The sequence below is a fragment of the Phodopus roborovskii genome, unplaced genomic scaffold (assembly GCF_943737965.1).
Source record: "Phodopus roborovskii unplaced genomic scaffold, PHOROB, whole genome shotgun sequence".
NCBI lineage: Eukaryota > Metazoa > Chordata > Mammalia > Rodentia > Cricetidae > Phodopus > Phodopus roborovskii.
In genome coordinates, this window is record NW_026126407.1 from 33116726 (window position 1) to 33136732 (window position 20007).

Here is a 20007-nt window from a genome sequence, read left to right on the forward strand (position 1 = left end):
GCCCGTCTGATCTTTGACCCCAATCACTGCCAGGTCCCTGCCTTAGGAGAGACCTCATACAGAGTTTGGACCACCCAGAGCTATAGACATCAAACTCCTGACCCACCTAAGCCCACTGGAAGAGTACCAGAGAGAGAGAGAGAGAGAGAGAGAGAGAGAGCCCACCTGCACCCACTGGAAGAAGCGATGGGAAGACAGCAAAACAAGAAAACACCTAATAATAGGAAGACAAGAATGACACCACCAGAATCTAGGGACTCTACACCAATTAGACCTGAATACAACAAAGCAGATGAAGCAAAAGAGAATGACTTAAAAAAATATCTTCATAAAAATGATAGAGGCCCTCAAAGATAATATGAGAAATTTCCTTAAAGAAATAGAAGAAACAAAAAGTTGGAAGAAATAGAGGAAAAGACCATGCAAAAAATGCAAGAAATTAACAGATCTCTTAAAGAAAGTAAGGAAAGCCAAGAAAAAACATTCAAACAGTTGAAGGAAACAACTCAAACAGTTCAACACTTGAAAACTGAAATAGAGACAATAAAGGAAACACAAATTGAGAAGATGATGGAAATAGAAAAACTTGGCAAATGATTGGGAACTACAGAGGGAGCATAACCAACAGAATGCAAGAGATGGAAGAGAGAATCTCAGGCATGGAAGATAAACTAGAAGAAAGATTCATTGACCAAAGAATCGTAAATCCAACAAATCCTTAACACAAAACATTCAGGAAATGTGGGACACTGTGAAAAGGCCAAACCTAAGAATAACAGGCATAGAAGATGGCAAAGAAGCCCAGCTCAAAGGTGCAAAAAACATATTCAATAAAATCATTGAAGAAAACTTTCCCAATCTGAAGAAGGACATACCCATGAAAGTACAAGAAGCATACTGAATACCAAATAGACTGGACCAAAGTAAAAAGACCCTTCAACACATAATAATCAAAACACCTAACATACAGAAGAAAGAAAGAATATTAAGAGCAGCGAGGGAAAAAGGACAGGTAACATACAAAGGCAGACCTATCAAAATTACACCTGACTTCTCCATGGAAACTCTCAAGGTCAGAAGATCCTGGATAGATATTCTACAACTACTAGGAGTCCACGGATGCCAGCCCATGCTACTATACCCAGCAAAACTCTCAATCACTGTACAGGGAGAAAAAAAGATATTTAATGACAAAGCCAGATTTTCACAATAAGTATCTACAAATCCAGCCCTACAAAAAGTTCTGCAAAGAAAGCTACAAAGAAGTTAATTACGCTCACAAAGGCATAGGCAATAGATAATCCCACTTCACCAACACTCAAGGATAAAGCAGGGCAAATATATTCACAATACCACCACCAACAACAAATCCAAAACAAACAAGCATTAACAATCAATGGTCCTTACTTTCCTTCAACATTAAATGTCTAATTTGCCTATTTAAAAAAAAACCTACAGGCTAACAGAATGGATACGAAGACAGAATCTATCCTTCTGCTGCATACAAGAAACACATCTAAGCTTCAAAGACAGACATTACCTCAGGGTAAAGGGTTAGGAAAAGATTTTCCAATCAAAAGGACCCAGGAAGTAAGCAGGTGTAGCTATCCTAATATCTAACACGTTAGACTTCTTCAAAAGTCAATCAAAAGAGATGAAGATGGTCATTTCATATTCATCACAGAAGAAATCCATCAGCACAAATTCTCAATTTTGAACATCTATGCCCCAAATACAAAGGCACCCACATTCGTAAAAGAAATGCTACTAAAACTCAAAGCTCACGTAAAACCTCAAACACTTATTGTGGGAGACTTCAACAACCCACTCTCACCACTAGACAGGACCACCAGACAGAAACTTAACAAAGAAACAAAAGAACATAAGTTATGTCTCAATTGGGTTTAACAGACATATATAGAACATTCTATCCAAACATAAAAGAATATATCTTCTCTGCTCCACATGGAACCTTCTCTAAAATCAACCACATACCAGGCGACATAACAAACCTCAACAGATACAAAAAGAAAAAAAAAAAAAAAAAAAAAAGGAATATTTCTCTGTATCTTATCAAACCACCATGCTTTAAAGTTGGAATTCAACAACCCAAATCACAGAAACCCTACAAACTCATGGAAACTGAACAATGCACAATTGTACTATACCTGGGTGAAAGAAGAAATAAAGAAAAAAATTAAGGACTTCCTAAAATTCAGCAAGAATGAGGAAACAACATACCCGAATTTATGGGACACCTTGAAAGCAATGCGCCGAGGGAAGTTCATTGCACTAAGTGCCCATATGAAGAAAATGAAGGATAGTCACTTTAGAGAATTAATAGCACAACGAAAGCCTTAGAACAAAAAGAAGTAAACTCACCCCTGAGAAGTAGGAAATAATCAGGAAATAATCAATTTGAGGGCTGAAATCAATAAAGTAGAAACCAGGAAAACAATACAAAAAAAAAAAAAAAAAAATCAATGGAACAAAGAATTGGTTTTTTGAGAAAAATCAACAAAATAGACAAACCTTTATCCAAACAAAACAAAAAGCAGAGAGAGACCATGCAAATTAACAAAATCAGAAACAAAAAGGGGGACATAACAACAGGCACTGAGGAAATCCAGACAATTTTCAGTTCATACTTTGAAAACCTGTACTCCACAAAATTTAAAAATTCAAAGGAAATGGACAAATTTCTGGATAACTATTACTTACCATAATTAAATCAAGAACAGATAAGCAACTTAAATAGACCTATAACCCCTAATGAAACAGAGGCAGTCATCAAAAGCCTCCCAACCTAAAAAAGCCCAGGGCCAGATGGGTTCAGTGAAGGATTCTACCAGAAATTCAAGAAAGAGCTAATACCAATACTCCTCAAATTGTTCCTCAAAATAGAAGCAGAAAGTTCATTACCAAACTCTTTACAAGGCCACAATTATCTTAGTACCCAAGCCACACAAACACACAACTAAGAAAGAAAACTACAGACCAATATCTCTCATGAACATTGACACAAAAATATTCAATAAAACACTGGCAAATCCAATCCAAAAACACATCGGATAAATCATCCACTATGACCAAATAGGCTTCATCCCTGGGTTGCAGGGATGGTTCAACATATGAAAATCTATCAATGTGATCCACCATATAAACAAACTGAAAAAGAAAAACCACATGATCATCTCACTAGATGCTGAAAAAAAAAAAAAAAAAAAAAAAAAAAAAAACCTTTAACAAAATTCAACACCCTTTCATGATAAAGGTCTTGGAGAAATCAGAGATAACAGGAACATACCTAAACATAATAAAAGAAATATACAGTAAACCAATAGCCAGCATCGAAATGAAGAGAAGCTTAAGGCGATTCCTCTAAAGTCAGGAACAAGACAAGGCTGCCCTCTCTCTCCATATCTCTTCAATATTGTACTTGAAGTTCTAGACAAAAAAAAGATCAAGGGGATACAAATAGGAAAGGAAGAAGTCAAACTGTCACTAGCAGGATATAAACTAAAAAAAAAAAAAAAAAAAAAAAAAAAAAAAAAATCAGTAGCCCTACTATATATACAGACAACAAAGTGGCTGAGAAAAAAAATCAAAGAAACATCACCCTTTACAATAGCCACAAACAACATAAAGTATCTTGGGGTAACACTTACCAAACAAGTGAAAGACCTATGTAATAAGAACTTTGTGTCTTTAAAGAATGAAATTAAAGAAGATACCAGAAAATGGAAAGATCTCCCATGCTCTTGGATAGGTAGGATAAACAGTAAAAATGGCAATCTTACCAAAAGCAATCTACAGATTAAATGCAATCCCCATCAAAATCCCAGCACAATTCTTCACTGACCTTGAAAGGATAATAATCAACTTTATATGGAAAAACAAAAGACCCAGGATAGCCAAAAACAGCCCTGTACAATAAAGGAACTTCAGGAGGCATCATCATCCCTGACTTCAAGCTCTACTATAGAGATATAGTCCTGAAAACAGCCTGGTATTGGCACAAAAATAGACAGGTAGATCAATGGAATCGAATCGAAAATCCTGATATTAACCCACACACCTACGAATACCTGATTTATGACAAAACAGCTAAAAGTATACAATGGAAGGAGGAAAGCATCCTCAACAAATGGTGCTGGCACAACTGGATGATGGTGTGTAGAAGACTGCAGATAGACTCATGTTTATCGCATGCACAAAACTCAAGTCCAAATGGATCAAAGACCTCAACATCAATTCAACCACACTGAACCTCTTAGAAGAGAAGGAGATACCCTTGAAAGAATTGGTACAGGAGACTGCTTCCTGAACATAACTCCAGTAGCACAGACACTGAGATTGACAATTAATAAATGGGACCACCTCAAACTGAGAAGCTTCTGTAAGGCAAAGGATACAGTTGACAATACCAAACGGCAGCCCAAAGACTGGGAAAAGATCTTCACCAACCCCTACATCTGACAGAGGGCTGATCTCCAAAATATACAAAGAACTCAAGAAACTAGTCACCAAAACACCAAATAACCCTATTTAAAAATGGGGTACAGAATGAAGAGAGAATTCTCAATAGAGGAAATCAAAAAGGCTGAAAGACACTTAAGAAAGTGCTCAACATCCTTAGCTATCAGGGAAATGCAAATCAAAACAACTCTGAGATACCATCTTACTCCTGCCAGAATGGCTAATATTAGAAACACCAATGACAACTTATTCTGGAGAGGATGTGGAGAAAAGGGGACACTCCTCCACTGCTGGTGGGAGTGCAAACTTGTACAGCCATTGTAGAGGTCAGTATGGTGATTCCTCAGGAAAATGGGAAAATTAGTCTACCACAGGACCCAGCAATCCCCCTCTTAGGCATATACCCAAATAATCCACATCCATGCAACAAAGGCATGTGTTCAACTATGTTCGTAGCAGCATTATTTGTAATAACAAGAACCTGGAAGCAACCTAGATGCCCTTCAACTGAAGAATGGATAAAGATGTGGCACATCTACATAATGGAATACTAGTCTGCAGAAAAAAAAAATGGAATCTTGAAATTCGCAGGCAAATGGATGGAACTTGAAGAAACCATCCTGAATGAGGTAACCCAGTCACAAAATGAGGAACATGGTATGTACTCACTCATATATTGATTTTAGACATAGAGCAAAGGATTACCAGCCTATAATTCATGCCGCCAGAGGAACTAGGATACAAGGCTACAGAAACCAACAGAGACAGCTGACCTGAACAAGGAGGAGCTAATGGGCTCCCAGACTGATAGCTGGAAATCCAGGACTGGACAACTGAGAGCCCCTAAACTGGGCAGTCTAAGGGACTTCTGACAGTGGAACCAGAATGTATCCCTGGTGCACAAAAGGACTTTGGGAGCACATTCCCCATGGAGGGATACTCTCTTAACCTAGAGGCAGGAGGGAGGGCCTAGTCCCTACTCCAAATGACTTGACAGATTTAGATGCCCTCCTGGAAGGCATCATCCTACATGTAGAGTGGGGGGGTATAGGAGGGAAGGGTGGTCAGAGGGCATGGGAGGGTGGGAGAGAGGAAGAGTGTGAGGGAGGGAGGGGGAGAAAACTGGGATTGATATGTAAAATAAGAATAATAAATAAGTTTCATATAAGACTTTAGGCTCACAAAGATAGGATAGATGATAGAATATTTTCTTTAAACTTGCTAAATGTTTATGAACTAAATATTGTAATTATAGTTCTTGCTTAATAACTGTTTTGTTATATATAATTTGATTATGTTAAAGTTAAAACCATTCTCTTTATTTAGATAGAAAAGAGATGATGGGAGATGTCATTCTGTAAATGTGTTTTTCTTATTGGTTAATGAATAAAGCACTGTTTGACCAATGAGGCAGAATGATTGGTGGGACTAGGAGACAAGGAGAATTCTGGGAAGTGTAGGCAGAGAGGAATTGTCATGTTATCCCTGGAAGAGAGGACTCAAGCAAGGTATTTTCCAGTAAGATAAGATCATGTAGACATACACAGATTAGCAGTTATGGGTTAATAATTAAGACAGAGCTAGCTAATAAGAAGTCCTAGCCAGTGGCCAAAACAGTATTATAATTAATATAAGTCTCTGAGTGTTCATTTGGGGCTGATGCAGCTATGGGACCAGGCTGGCAGGAAAGAGTTATCGTTAGCATTATATATTGGAAGCACACAATCTGTTGTTTTCAGAAGGGCCTCTCACTTAATAATATACACTCCTGGTTCTCTATGTTTTGTGGTTTATTAGTTCCTTTTTCTTTTTCTTTCTTTTTTTTTTTTTTCAATAAGTTAAAATTCACTGGCTGGATATCAGTTTATCTATTCATCCACTGAAGAAGTTCTTGTTTCCTTCAAAGGTAACTATGAATAAAGTCTCCATAAGCATCTTTATACAGATTTTTATGTGGGCAAATACCAAGAACCATGACTACTTATGCTTAGTTTTGTAAGAATTTGACCACCTGTCTTCCAACTGGCTATGAATTATCTTGTCATCCTCTTTAAATCACACTGAATTAATCTATTTATTGGTGTGTGTGATGTATGTGTGTGTAATATATAATTGTGTGTGCAGGTACATGTGGAGATCAGGGGACAACTTTAGTTTCTACCATGTTTGACATAGGGTCTCTTGCTCACCTCTGCATACCAGGTCTCCTGGCCCATGTGCTTCTAGGGATTCTTTTCCCATCTTGATTTAGGTATGCCCTTATTACAGATGTGTGTTACTGTGCCTGGCTTTCCCTGGTACTTTGCCCACTTAACTTTGTATAAACATTTAATATGTTGAAACTATGCAGTTTATCAGCTACAGTATACATTTTGTGATTTTTTATTATTTATAGTTATTTTATGCTTTTGGGTATTTTGCCTTTATGTATTTATGTACACCATATACAGGCAGGCAGATGCCTACTGAGGCCAGAAAAGGGCATGGGATCCTGTAGAATTGGAGTGATAGATGGTTGTGAGCTGTCACATGCATGCTGGGAACTACATCTGGGTCCTCTTGAAGACTAGTAAGTGCTCTTAACCACTAAGCAACCTTTCTGGCCCTCATTTTTATTTATTTAGTGTGCATGTAGTGTGTATGTGTGTGGGCACATGTGGATGTCAGAAGACAATCTTTGGAAATCAGTTGTGACTTCCACCATGTGGATCCCAGTGATCAAACTCAGGTCCCCAGGCTTGCTGGCAAGTGCTTTTACCCACTAAGCCATCTCATCTCATTGGCCCTTTTTGTTGTAGATTTAAAAATATTTTTCCACATGTAGGATGACATCAAGTAAGAATAGTTTTCATTTTGGAATTTTTTGTTTTTCTTTCTTGCCTAATTGATCCAGCTTGGATTTTTTAGTACAATATGGAACAGAAGTGATAATAAGGGGGCATTTTGTCTTTTATTCCTAACCTTGGGAGGAGGGTGGGATTTTCTACCTGTTATTGATGAATATGATGTTATCTGTGGGATTTTGATGCATTTCTTTATAATATTGAGAAAGTCTTTCATAGTCTTAGTCTGAAAGAATAAATTTTCTTGCTAAGATACTGGGTTTTAGCAAGTGCTTTTCTGTATCAGCAGATATTATCTTGTGGTTTTATTGCTAATCAGTTTTCAGACTATAAACCACACATTCATTTCTGGGGTAAATATAGTTTGCTAGCATAATTTTGTAACTGTATTCAAATAAGGTAAGTGATTTTGATGATTCGATTCTGGCTTTTGTAATATTAGCACTGCAGGTATTCATTTTTTTTTTTTTGGAAGAGTCTGAAAAAGGACTGATGTATATTATTCCTCTTTCAAATTTTCATAGCATTTACCAATGGCATCACCCAATCCAGGGCTTTTTTTTTCCTTTGCTGTAAGATTTTACATTGTTAATTTATCTCTTAAGATCTGTTCACATTTTCTTAGGTCTTCTTGTGGTTGTCAACTTGACAGTACCTGAATCACCTAATGGAGGTTGGTCTCTGGGCATGGTTATATGTGGTCATATTGATTACATTCATCAAGGTATGAAGACCTGGGTACTGTGGGTGGCATCATTCCCTAGATAGGATGTTGTATTGTACATAGAAAGAAAGGGAAGTGAGCAGCAGCATGCATTAGTTGTTCTACTTCCTAACTGTGGATAAATGTGATCAGCTGTTTCAAACTCCTGCTCCTTGCTTGACATGGTGGACTGCATCCTTGAGCCATGACCAAAGTTCATTCTTTTGAGGCCAGCCTGGTCTACAGAGCAAGTTCCAGGATAGACTCCAAAGCTACACTAAGACCTGGTCTCAGCCCTCACCCCCACCCAAAAAAAAAAAAAAAAAAAAAAAAAAGATAAGCCCAGTCTTCTTTACATTGCTGTTCCAAGGATATTTTATCAAATAACAGGAAAAGAGGCTAAGCTATTTGTTAAGCTTGTTACAACACAAATATCTACAGCATTTGTATTAGCTGCTTTAATCACTGCTGTAACCAAAACCTGACAAGAGAAGGAGGATTTATTTTCACTTTTAGTGTGAAGAAATACAGGATATCACAGCAGGTAAGGCATGGTCACAAGAGTGTGAGGTGACTGACCTGTAGTTAGGAAGCAGACAGATGGTAGCAATAGTTCCATTTACATGTCTTATACACCTTAGTAGGTTTTGTGATTTTCTAGCTTTCTCAATATTTGTTTTTCTTTATTATTTTTTTTCTTTCTTTCTTTCTTTCTTTCTTTCTTTCTTTCTTTCTTTCTTTCTTTCTTTCTTTCTTTCTTTTATTGTTGTTGTTTTGAGACAAAGTGTCTCTGTGTAGCTTTGGAGCCTATCCTGGAACTTTCTCTGTAGACCAGGCTGGCCTGGAACTGATAAGAGATCCACCTGCCTCTGCCTCCCAAGTTCTGGGATTAAAGACATGCACTACCACCACCTGGCTTCATCTTCTCCCTTTCATGATTATCAGTAAAAAAAAATTACATTTGTATATTCCAAATGCAACAATACAGTTACAGTATTACTTCATACAGTTTTATATCTACTAAATAAACCAGGAAGAGAAAGAACATTAAGTAAATATTTATAAAGTGTATATTAACCTTACTATTTACCACTTTGGGTCTCTCCAATTACTCCTATGAGTTCAGATTATCACCTAGATTCATTTTATTTCTCTGAAACAATTGCACTTTTACTAGCCATTGTGTGCTGCTTTTGTCAGTGTATAACATTTCTAAGTATTATAGTCCTCTGTCCTAAGAAAACCCAATTATTCCATTCAGTTTCTTTTGAAATCAGTTAAAAGCTATATAATGAATACATATGTATGTATGTATGTATATATTACATATATATACCATTTATATTAGACTATTTTTATAATTATACAATTATATTTACTGGTACTCTGTGTTTTATTTGGATTCATATTATCATAGGATTCATTTAGTTTCAAGATAGCATCCTTTAAGTCAGGAGTAGTGGTGCATGGTTTTGATCTCAGCACTTGGAGAGGAAGGTAGATCTCAAAGTTCAAGGCCAGCCTGGTCTACATAGTGATTTCCAGGACAGCCAGGGCTACATAGTGAGAGCCTGTCTTAAAAAAAAAAAAGTGGAAAACAAATAACATAAAGGGTACCCTTTAATATCTATTTCAATCCTTAATGCTTTTGTAAAAGATAAGCAATAAATACATACTTGCATATGTCTTACAATGTAAGTTTGATAACAATGAATTATCCAGTTTGTGATTATCTGAGAGCATATTTTATCTTCATTGAAAATTAAGATTGATCAGCTAAAAAATTCGTGGTGAGCACTTTCATTCTTTCTTTGCAAAAAAAATTGCTTTCACTGGGATCTCAGTTGTGGATTTCCTAGACATCCTTTGGATGTGATGGTCCAACTTTGTATGGCCACTAGTTTGACTACTTCAAGACATCCTCTGATTTTCTCTTTCAGCATTTTACTGTGATGTGTCTGGGTGTCTGATGTGGATCTCTCTGCCTTTATCCTACTCAAAATTCACTAAGCTTCTTAAATGTAGTTTTCCACATAATTAGGGAGTTTACAACTTTTTCCTGCATAGCTTTTAAGTTTCATTTATTATCATTAGTGTGTGCATATGTCTGTACTGCTAAATGTGTGCATATGGCAATCAGAAGACAACTTTCAGGAGTAAGTTTTCTCCTCCACCATGGGGTCCAGGGTACCACAGATTGGAATCAGGCTTGTAGGAGGCAGGGACAGGGCAAAAGGCAGCTTTTACCCACTGAGAAACCTCACCAACCTTTTTGCCCAATATTTTCAAGTTTTTATCTTCTTCCTATACTTCAATTTCACGTACATTGCTGTGCTTAATGATAAATCTAGACTCAAGTGATTCAGAAGCTCTGTTAATTTCTCCTTCCTTCTTTTTTACCCCTTTTTGTTCTTCTGATTGTGTAGTGTCATCTGTCTAGTTTCTTGTTTGCTGACATTTTCTTCTGCCAACTGAATTTTATGTTTAAGGACATCTGCTGAATTTTTCATTTTGATTAATCACATTGGTTCAACTTCAGAATTTCTATTTGTTCTTTTTTTAAAAAATTCTATGCCATCATCAATATTTTAAGTTTGATCAAAAAAAAATATCATAGAGGCTAGTGAGATAGCTCAGTGGTTAAGAGAACTGGCTACTCTTCCAGAGGATCCAGATTCAATTCCCAGCACCCATATGGCTGCTCATAACAGACTTTAACTACAGCTCAGGATCTGATACCCTCAAACAGACACACATGCAGACATAAACCAATGCACGTAAAATAAATTGTTAAATAATGATCATAATTTATCCATGTCTTTAAGTATAATTTTCTTTAGTTATTAAAAATAGTAGTAGTAGTGTTGTGGCCTTTGTCAAATTCAATTCTGAAATAAAATTTCTACTGATTGTCATCCATTTGTTCATTAATTCATTCACTTTGAGGTAGCTTGGGTTGGTTATTTGCTATAAAACTCACTGGCCCTGAACTTATGCTCCTGCTTCAGCCTCCTGAATACAAGGATTTCAGGCATGTGTTACCACACTCAGCTTTGTTTTACCTTTGAATGGATTGCTTCAGTTTTTTAGCTATTTTGTTGAAAACTGTATATTTGGGTAATATATTGTTATAGCTCAATAATGATTCTCCCCTATTTCTCCAAGCCCTACTGTTCTAGGTTTCTGCATCTCACAGACCATTTTTCTTCATTACCTGAGGTCCAGTAATATACATATATTTTGTATAGTTTTACTGTTTCACCTGAAAATAAATCCAGTCTCCATTACCATATTCAGTTAAAATACAAGTCTTCATTAATGATTTAAAATACATATTTTTAGTTTCTTCCTAATTTTCAATTATCTCAAATTCTTTGGATGTTAATCTGATTATTTGTAAATCCTACGAACTCTGTGTGTGTGAGTGTATGTGTGTGTGTGTGTGTGTGTGTGTGTGTGTGCGCGCGCGCGCATACAAGAGTACTTTAGAGGGCACAAAAAACTTGTGTATGAGTGCATGAGTGCAGCCATCCACCTCAATTATTAAGGCAGGGTCTCTCACTGTGACATGGGGTTTGTCAATTAGGCTAGGCTGGCCGGCCAATGAGAGCCAGGCTTCTACCTTTCTTTGCCTTCCCAGAACAAGGATTAGAAGAGTGTACCTCCCACCTCTCTCTCTCTCCTCTCTCTCTAGGTATGTATACACACGCGCGCGTGTGTGTACACACACACACACACACACACACACACACACACACGATGGAATTCAGGTCTTCATGCTTTACTGACTGAACCATCTCTCTAGCACCAAATTTTTAAAAATATTTATTTTAAGTATATGTGAGACTGTATGTATGTATGTCTGTGCATCATGTGCCTACACTGCCAAAGCAGCCTAGGAGACAATAGTTACAGATGGTTGTCCACCTCCATGTGGGTGCTGAGAATTGAACCTGGATCCTCTGCAAGAGCAGCCTGTGCTCTTAACCTCTGTGCTATCTCTCTAGCCTCCAAACTCATATTCCTAATGATTCTTTTCTCATGTTCTAACCACTTCTCTGTACCCTTAGACATTACAGCTGGCCTGGGTAGAGGAATTATTACTCTAAAACAGTTGCCCAGATAACCTCCAACCAATTACAAAGGAATTTATCAACTTTAAAATGTCTCCAACAAGTAGACGGGTGACGTTAGATTCTAAATGCACTTTAGAAATCACACAGAACTCCAGGCAAAAATGAATTTCTCTTTATACTTCATCTGAGGTGGTTATAAAAGTTTACTATTTTCTTTACTATGGTTTAAAAAAGCCTTCTGGGAAAAAAAGCCTCCTGAAATTCTGGCTAATGGAGAGATTGTAGTTTGAGGACAGGCATAAATGCAAGACTGGATGTCTCTTCATGTGGGCATTTAAATCTGGCTCTATGGCCACTGAGACTATTTCTGAGTCTGAAAACCATCTCTAGGACAATTTTAAATTCAGCTTGTTAGCCAATCCAAAATAAAGATTTGTTCTCTTATTCTCCTTTCTGATGGGTAACCTACCTCTTAAATTATTCATATTTAAAGTTAATGTTTATAGGCTACAGCAGGAGGTATTCTATAACTAAATCTATCACTATGTGGGGCTATACATGTCCCTCCTCCATAAAAGTTCAGACCAAAGTATGCATGTATATATTGGTGTGATTACAAAGAGTCCATAATTTCAATTAAATTCTTTTTTTTTTCCCCTTTGTTTTCCAGATAGGGTTTCTCTGTGTAGCCCTAGCTGTCCTAGAACACCCTTTTATAGACCAGGCTGCCTTTAACTCACAGAGATCACCTGCCTCTGCCTCCTGAATGCTGGGATTACAGGCAGTGCAACCACTGCCCAGCCTCAATGACATTCTTAAATTAGTCTACAACCAAAACCTTGTTCAGAAGAATTTTAACCTCTGTGTGTGTGTCTAAAATTTCCAACTAGATTGCTATGTTTCAGGAACTCTCTGGACTGCCCTCTCTACTGTATGTACAAATTTGAGTACGTTTTCTCTTTATTTGAAGACTTAGTACAGTCCCCATTTGTCTTCCTTATCATTTTATTATTTTTCATTGCAACATTCAATGAACACGAGAATGAAGAGTCTATACATCTCTATTGAGTATGAATATAAAAGTTCACTACAGTGGGCTGAAGAGATGACTCAGCATCAAGCAGCTCACCAACAGCTCAACCGCTTGTAATTCTAGTTCTGCGGGATCCAACCTTCTCTCGTAGTTGCCACACTCACTTGAGAAATACATATATACATATAAATAAAAATAAATTTTTAAAGAATAAGATATAAGGTGCTAAAAAGGAAGGGTGAAAAGGGGAAAGAACTAACCAGATGAGTGAATGTTGCCTAAAGGAAAACAGTTTGACAAAAACCAAAATGAAATGGCTAATATTCAAAGACAGGAAGGCAATATCTCAGAGAGGTAGAAGCACATCTATGTGTTCCTTTGTTTTTACAAATGACCACATTAAAATGCCTAACCACATCAGAAAAACCATCCACCATGATTGAGTAGGCTTCATCACAGAGGTGCAGGGGAAAATCTGTCAATGTAATCCACCATATAAACAGATTGGGGAAAAAAATACATGATCATCTCATTAGATGCTGACAAAGCCTTCCATAAAATCCAACATCCCTTCATTATAAAGGTCTTGGAGAGATCATGGATACATGAAACCATACCTAACATAATAAAGGCAATATACAGCAAACCAATAGCCAGCATCAAGCTAAATGGAAAGAAATTCAAAGCGATTTCTCTAAAATCAGGAACAAAACAAAGCTGTCCACATGCTCTCCATATCTATTCAATATTTTAAGTTCTAGCTAGAGCAATAAGACTACAAAAGGGGATCAAGGAGATACAAATTGGAAAGAAAGAAATCAAACTATCACTATTGATATGATATGATAATTTACTAAGTGACTAGAAAAATTATACCAGGGAACTACTACAGCTGAAAAACACCTTCAGTAATGTGGCAGGATACAAGATTAACTCAAAAAAAAAATCAGTAGCCCTCCTATATATAGATGATAAATAGGCTGAGAAAGAAATCAGAAAAACACCACCATTCACAATAGCCACAAACAACATAAAATATCTTCAGGCAACTCTAACCAAACAAGTGAAAGAGTTGTGTGACAAGAACTTTAAGTCTTTAAATAAAGAAATTGAGATACCAGAAAATATAAAGATCTCCTATGTTCATGGATAGGTAGGATCAACATAGTAAAAATGATAGTCTTACCAAAAGCAATCTACATATTCAATGCAATCCCCATCAAAATCCCAGCACAATTCTTCACAGACCTGGAAATATACTCAACTTTATATGGGAAAACAAAAAACCCAGGATAGTCAAAACAATCCTGTACAATAAAGGATCATCTGGGAGCATCCCTGACTTCAAGCTCTACTACAGAGGTATAGTAATGAAAACAGCTTGGCACTGGCATAAAAACAGACAGGCGGACCAATGGAATCAAATCGAAGACCCTGATATTAATTAATCCGCACACCTATGAACACCTGATTTTTGCCAAAGAAACTAAAATTATACAATGGAAAAAAGAAAGCATCTTCAACAAATGGTGCTGGCATAACTGAATACTGGCATGTAGAAGAATGCAGAGAGATCCATATCTATTCCCATGCACAAAACTTAAGTCCAAATGGATCAAAGACCTCAGCGTAAATCCAACCACACCGAACCTCTCAGAAGAAAAAGTGAAAAGTATTCTTGAACCCATTGGCAAAGACCACTTCCTGAACATAACACCAGTAGCAAAACACTGAGATCCATAATTAATAAATGACCTCCAGAAACTGAGAAGCTTCTAGAAGGCAAAGGACACAGTCAATAATAAGACAAAATGGTAGCTCACAGAATGGGGAAAGATCTTCACCAACCCCACATCTGACAGAGGGCTGATCTCCAAAATATACAAAGAACTCAAGAAATTAGACACCAAAACACCAATTAAACACAAATTTAATTGGATTTTAATTTAATCCAATTAAAAAACAGAATACAGATATAAATAGAGAATTCTCAACAAGGAATCTCAAATGGCTGAAAGGCACTTAAAAAACTGTTCAACATCCTTAGCCATCGGGGAAATGCACATCAAAACAACTCTGAGATATCATCTCACACAATGGCTAAGATCAAATGCAAGAATAAAAGCTTATGCTGGAGAGGATGTGGAGTAAGGGGAACACTCCCCCAATGCTGGTGGGAGTGCAATCTTGTACAGCCACTGTGGAAATCAGTATGGCAGTTTCTCAGAAAATTGAGATTTGTTCTACCTCCAAGACCCAGCAATAACACTCTTGGGCATATACCCAAAGGATGCACACTCATACCACAAGGCCATTAGCTCATAGCAGCACTATTTGTAATAGCCAGAACATGGAAACAACATAGATGCCCCCCCTCAACTGAACAATGGATAAAGAAAATGTGGTACATCCACACAATGGAGTACTACTGTGGTTAAAAAAAAATGGATAGAACTAAAAGAAACCATCCTGAGTAAGGCAACCCAAACACTGAAAGACAAATATAGTATGTACTCACTCATATGTAGCTATTAGACATAAATCAAAGGATAATCACCTACAATCCACAACCCCAGGGAAGGTAGGAAACAAGGAGGACCCAAGAGAGAAATACATGGATCCCCAAAAGGGGAAATAGACAAGATCTCCTGATTAAATTGGGAGCATGGGGGTGAGGGGAGTGGGTGGTAGGAAAGAAAGGAGGGGAAGAAGGGATGGGGGAGGAGAACATGAGGGATCAGGAAGGTAGAGTTGAGGAAAGAACATAGAGGGAGAACAAGGAAAGACATAGATTGATAGGAGCCATTTATGGGGTTAACAAAAAACCTGGCACTAGGGTAACTTTTAGGAATCCACAAGGATGACCCCCAACTAAGAATCTAAGCAATAGTGGAGAGGGTACCTTACATGCCCTTCTCCTATAATGAGATTGATGACTACCTTAATGTTATCATAGAGCCTTCATCCAGTAGCTGATGGAAGCAGAAGAAGAGACCCACAAGCAAGCACTGGGCTGAACTCCTGGAATCCAGTTGTAGAGAGTGAGGAGTGATAATATGAGCAAAGATCATGTTGGGGGAACCCATAGAAACAGTTGACCTGAGCAAGTGGTAGATCACTGACTCCAAAACTACAGTTGAGAAACCTGCCTAAGACTGAACCAGGTCCCTGAATGTGGGTGACAATTGGGGGGCTTGGGAAGTCTGTGGGGCTGCAGTAGAACCAGTATTTATCCCTAGTACATGAAATGGCTTTCTGGAGCCCATTCCCTATGTTGGGATACCTTGCTTAGCCTAGCTATGACCAAATGATGGGACAGTAATGATTTCCCATGGGAGGCCTCACACTCTATGAGGAGTGGATAGGAAGTAGGATGGGGGCAGTGGGAGGGTGGAAGGGAAAGGGAACTGGGATTGTGTATAAAATAAGATTTGTAGGGCCCTGCATGGATCCTGAGGCACCTTGACCTAAGCCTGAAGCTGTTGGCCAGAACTCATTGCCCCAAAGCTGTTCTGTTATTGGTACTCTTCCTGTTTTGATAACACACACCTCGTGGGGGGAGGATCTAAGCCTAAAAATCCTATTGTTTTCCACTGTGCTATAAGTCAGTATTTAAGCCCATTCCATCCCCTCAATAAACGGCATTTGGTGTTCCGCATTTTGACATTGCCATTGAACGAATGGCCCACTATCTTGTCTCTATTTCAATCTCTAGGCCTTTGCCTGATTCGTGGAACAGATTGTAGCACAGGCACTACAAAGATTGGATTTTTTGTTGTTGTTGTTTTCGAGACAGGGTTTCTCTGTGTAGCTTTAGAGGCTGTCCTGGAACTAATCTGTAGACCAGGCTGGCCTCAAATTCACAGAGATCCACCTGCCTCTACCTCCTGAGTGCTGGGGTTAAAGGTGTGTGCCACCGACACCTGGTTCAAAGAGTCTTTTAAAATTAAAAAAAAAAACCTAATAATTTAATTTATGTTAAAATATGTAATATATAATAAACACACAAAATAGTTGTGTATCTGTATTTCAAATACCCAATACAATCATTGTATTGAAGCAATTAGGGGGAAATATTCCTTATAAAATTCCATTATCAACTTAGAGACAAGGAAAACAAAAAGGAAATCAGTTAATTTTGCCATTTATACATACTAGATTTTTCTAGTTAAGGAAGCATAATTAGATAACTCATTCCTTAGGAAAACCTATCATCAGATATATATGGACAAAAGTTAGAAAACAATTACAAAGGATTTTAAGTATGAAATTATAAATCTCACTTTCCTTTTTGAAAAAAGTGTACTGTACTGATATTTACACTTGATATACAGCTTTGGCATTCCTAAATCCAATGAAACTGAAGTTAAAGAAGTACAATATTATTATGTGCCCATTTCTTTTACTATTGTTAATTTAGAGGCATAGTTCAGTATTCCAAGTGCTTGTTTTCAAAAGCCTTCTTATAAAATGTTCTTTAAAGTATCAGAGAACATGTATACTAATAGTCAAATCCTATAAACCTTGTCATGGCAAGAAAGCCTAACTTTCTCTTAATCTATGTAACAGTAAGATTGGTATCAAACATTTTAGCATTCCAATCACAACATTAACTGTGTCTGTATACTTAACAGCAATTAAAGAAGTAAAGGTTATTTGCAAAGTAAAATTACAATTTGCTTTCCCATGATATTTCCCTATAAAAAGAAATTTCATTACTGGTAATTTACATGGGAAAGTCTCTGGTTTAGAAATGGCCAGAGAGGGGAAGTGTAACTTTTAACTAGGCATTCCACCTCTCTTGGATTGAAAACCTTCCCTTTTCCACCTTTATTATTCAAAATATGGTCCTTAAGTAAACAGACTGGCAACCCTTGGGAGCCTATTAGAAATGCAACTTGCAAGCATGCTAAAGCTATTCTTGTTCTGGACACCTAACAGTCAGGGTCTGCATTTTTAACAAAATGCCACACAAATCGTTTTGGCGAAACACGGCTCCAATAGAGATAGAGGGATTGTGTGGCTATTCATAATGTTTCCTATGAAACCACATTTGACAATACTGAAACCATATTCTCATATGGAAAGAGTGGCTGGAATGGAGAGACAGCTGCCTCAATAGATGGCAATGCATTCTCTCTAGTTCTAGCTCCCTGTGTCCCCATGTGGCCCCCTTCATCCCTTTTTGTGGAACTTCTTAGTTCTTATTCAGCCTCCACAGCTGAATGGAAGCCTGATTGAGGAAGGCAGGTTTTCAGAAAAGAAAAGCCTCACTCCAGGCAGTGGTGTACAACCTTTAATCCCAGCACTCCAAAGGCAGAGGCAGGTGGATCTCTGAGTTCACAGCCAGTCTGATCTACAGAGCAAGTTCTAGGATGGCCAGGGCTACACAGAGAAACCCTGTCTTGAAAAACCAAGCGAGTAGGAGTATTTTTAGGCAAGAGGTAGAAAACTGTTCGTTTACCTTGACGGGAAGTAATGAGGTCCAGGTAGGAAGTAAGGGTGATGAAACGAGAATCGTGGTGGCGTCCCAAACAGTGTGGCTGGATGGCCAAGGGGCGGGGGCTGGTAGACGTGAGAGTGTGGAATGGGAGTAGCTGGAGGAATTGGAGTGCTTCTGGGACACGTGGAAACGCTGGCATATTCCTTAGGAGGCTGGATAGGTGAGGTTGCAAATCTGGCATGGGCAGTACTTGCACCAGCTGGAATCCTGCTGGAGCTCTCCAGAGAGACTGGAGTGGGTCTCTTCACAGAGCGACTGGTTCCCGAAGGAAGCCTATGAACGTCAGTTTGGGAAGGCCCAGTAAAGCGCTGAGGTGGGAGTGCTGGGCGGGGCGTCAGACTTGGAGGCGGGACGGCCACCGGGCCAGTGCTGGAGACGCTGGGCTGGAAAAGTGTGATGGGGCTTGGGCGCTGGACTGCAGGTGTAGGCAGCTGGATAGCAGGTGGGGCTTCACCTTCAGAAATAAAAATAACAGAAGTTAACCATTAATAAGATCACTCCTGGTATCCACCACCCTGTGAACTGGAACTTTGAAGGAGTGGTCCTATCTACCTTCACCTATCAGTGGTATCATATCAAACCACTCTCCCCTTTATTTACAATATTTTGACAATTTTGAAGTCATTGTATCTTCTTGTGAATTTACATTTTCCTTTTCCCCAACTAGCCCCTGAGTGTCATAAGAAGAGAGACCTTCTGTTTTGTTCACTACTGTATCCCCAAGTTCAGCTTCTGCCTAGCACAAAATAGGCAAGTCCTCAACTTGGATGGGTAAATAACTGATTAACATTTCTACTGATAATTTAGAAGAATGTATACATTAAAATGGTGATATAACATAAAACTACTGGCAAAAATTATCAATAAGGAATGATCTTCTAGGAGTACAGGATAAGATACATGGGTAGTAGAAGAATCTAGATATTCAAGTCATAGTATTTAGCTTTTCATCAGCCTGAAATATATTTATTTTCACATAACTAGAAGTTTCAGAGTAGCACTGTGGGCATTTTCTTTCATTTGCATACTTCTCTACATTAAAAAAAATATGGCACTTTTTAGTTGAAAAAATTCAACAAGCAAGAAAATTGTTTCACTTTACTGCATTCAAAGTGACTATAGCTGGAAATCTCTAAAAATAACACAATTTACCATGGGTTAGCCATTTGTGACAGACTTGGAAGCAATACTGGTAGGACATGATTGGTAAGGACAGAATTCTTAAAGGTAAGTAAAACAGTCATGTGACTTATTTTTCCATTACCAAAGAGGATAGTACTGCTATTTGAGATGCTGTTTTCCAAACAACACACAGACTAAACTGAACTAAGCTTTCATGACAAAATACAAATGGAAGCCTTTGAAATAGT

At 37.9% G+C, this 20007-nt stretch overlaps 2 protein-coding genes across 5 annotated transcripts in view; both read right to left on the minus strand.

Annotated features, from left to right (window-relative positions):
* The window catches only part of Adam19 (ADAM metallopeptidase domain 19), a 1172352-nt gene that overhangs the window by 128930 nt on the left and 1023415 nt on the right, over positions 1-20007 (minus strand). The window lies entirely within an intron of this gene.
* The window catches only part of Sox30 (SRY-box transcription factor 30), a 38349-nt gene that overhangs the window by 6974 nt on the left and 11368 nt on the right, over positions 1-20007 (minus strand). For both annotated transcript variants that reach the window (XM_051180875.1, XM_051180876.1), the window contains exon 4: positions 18599-19091. In XM_051180875.1, coding sequence (XP_051036832.1) covers positions 18599-19091 — 493 coding nt within the window. The remainder of the gene's footprint in view (positions 1-18598; positions 19092-20007) is intronic.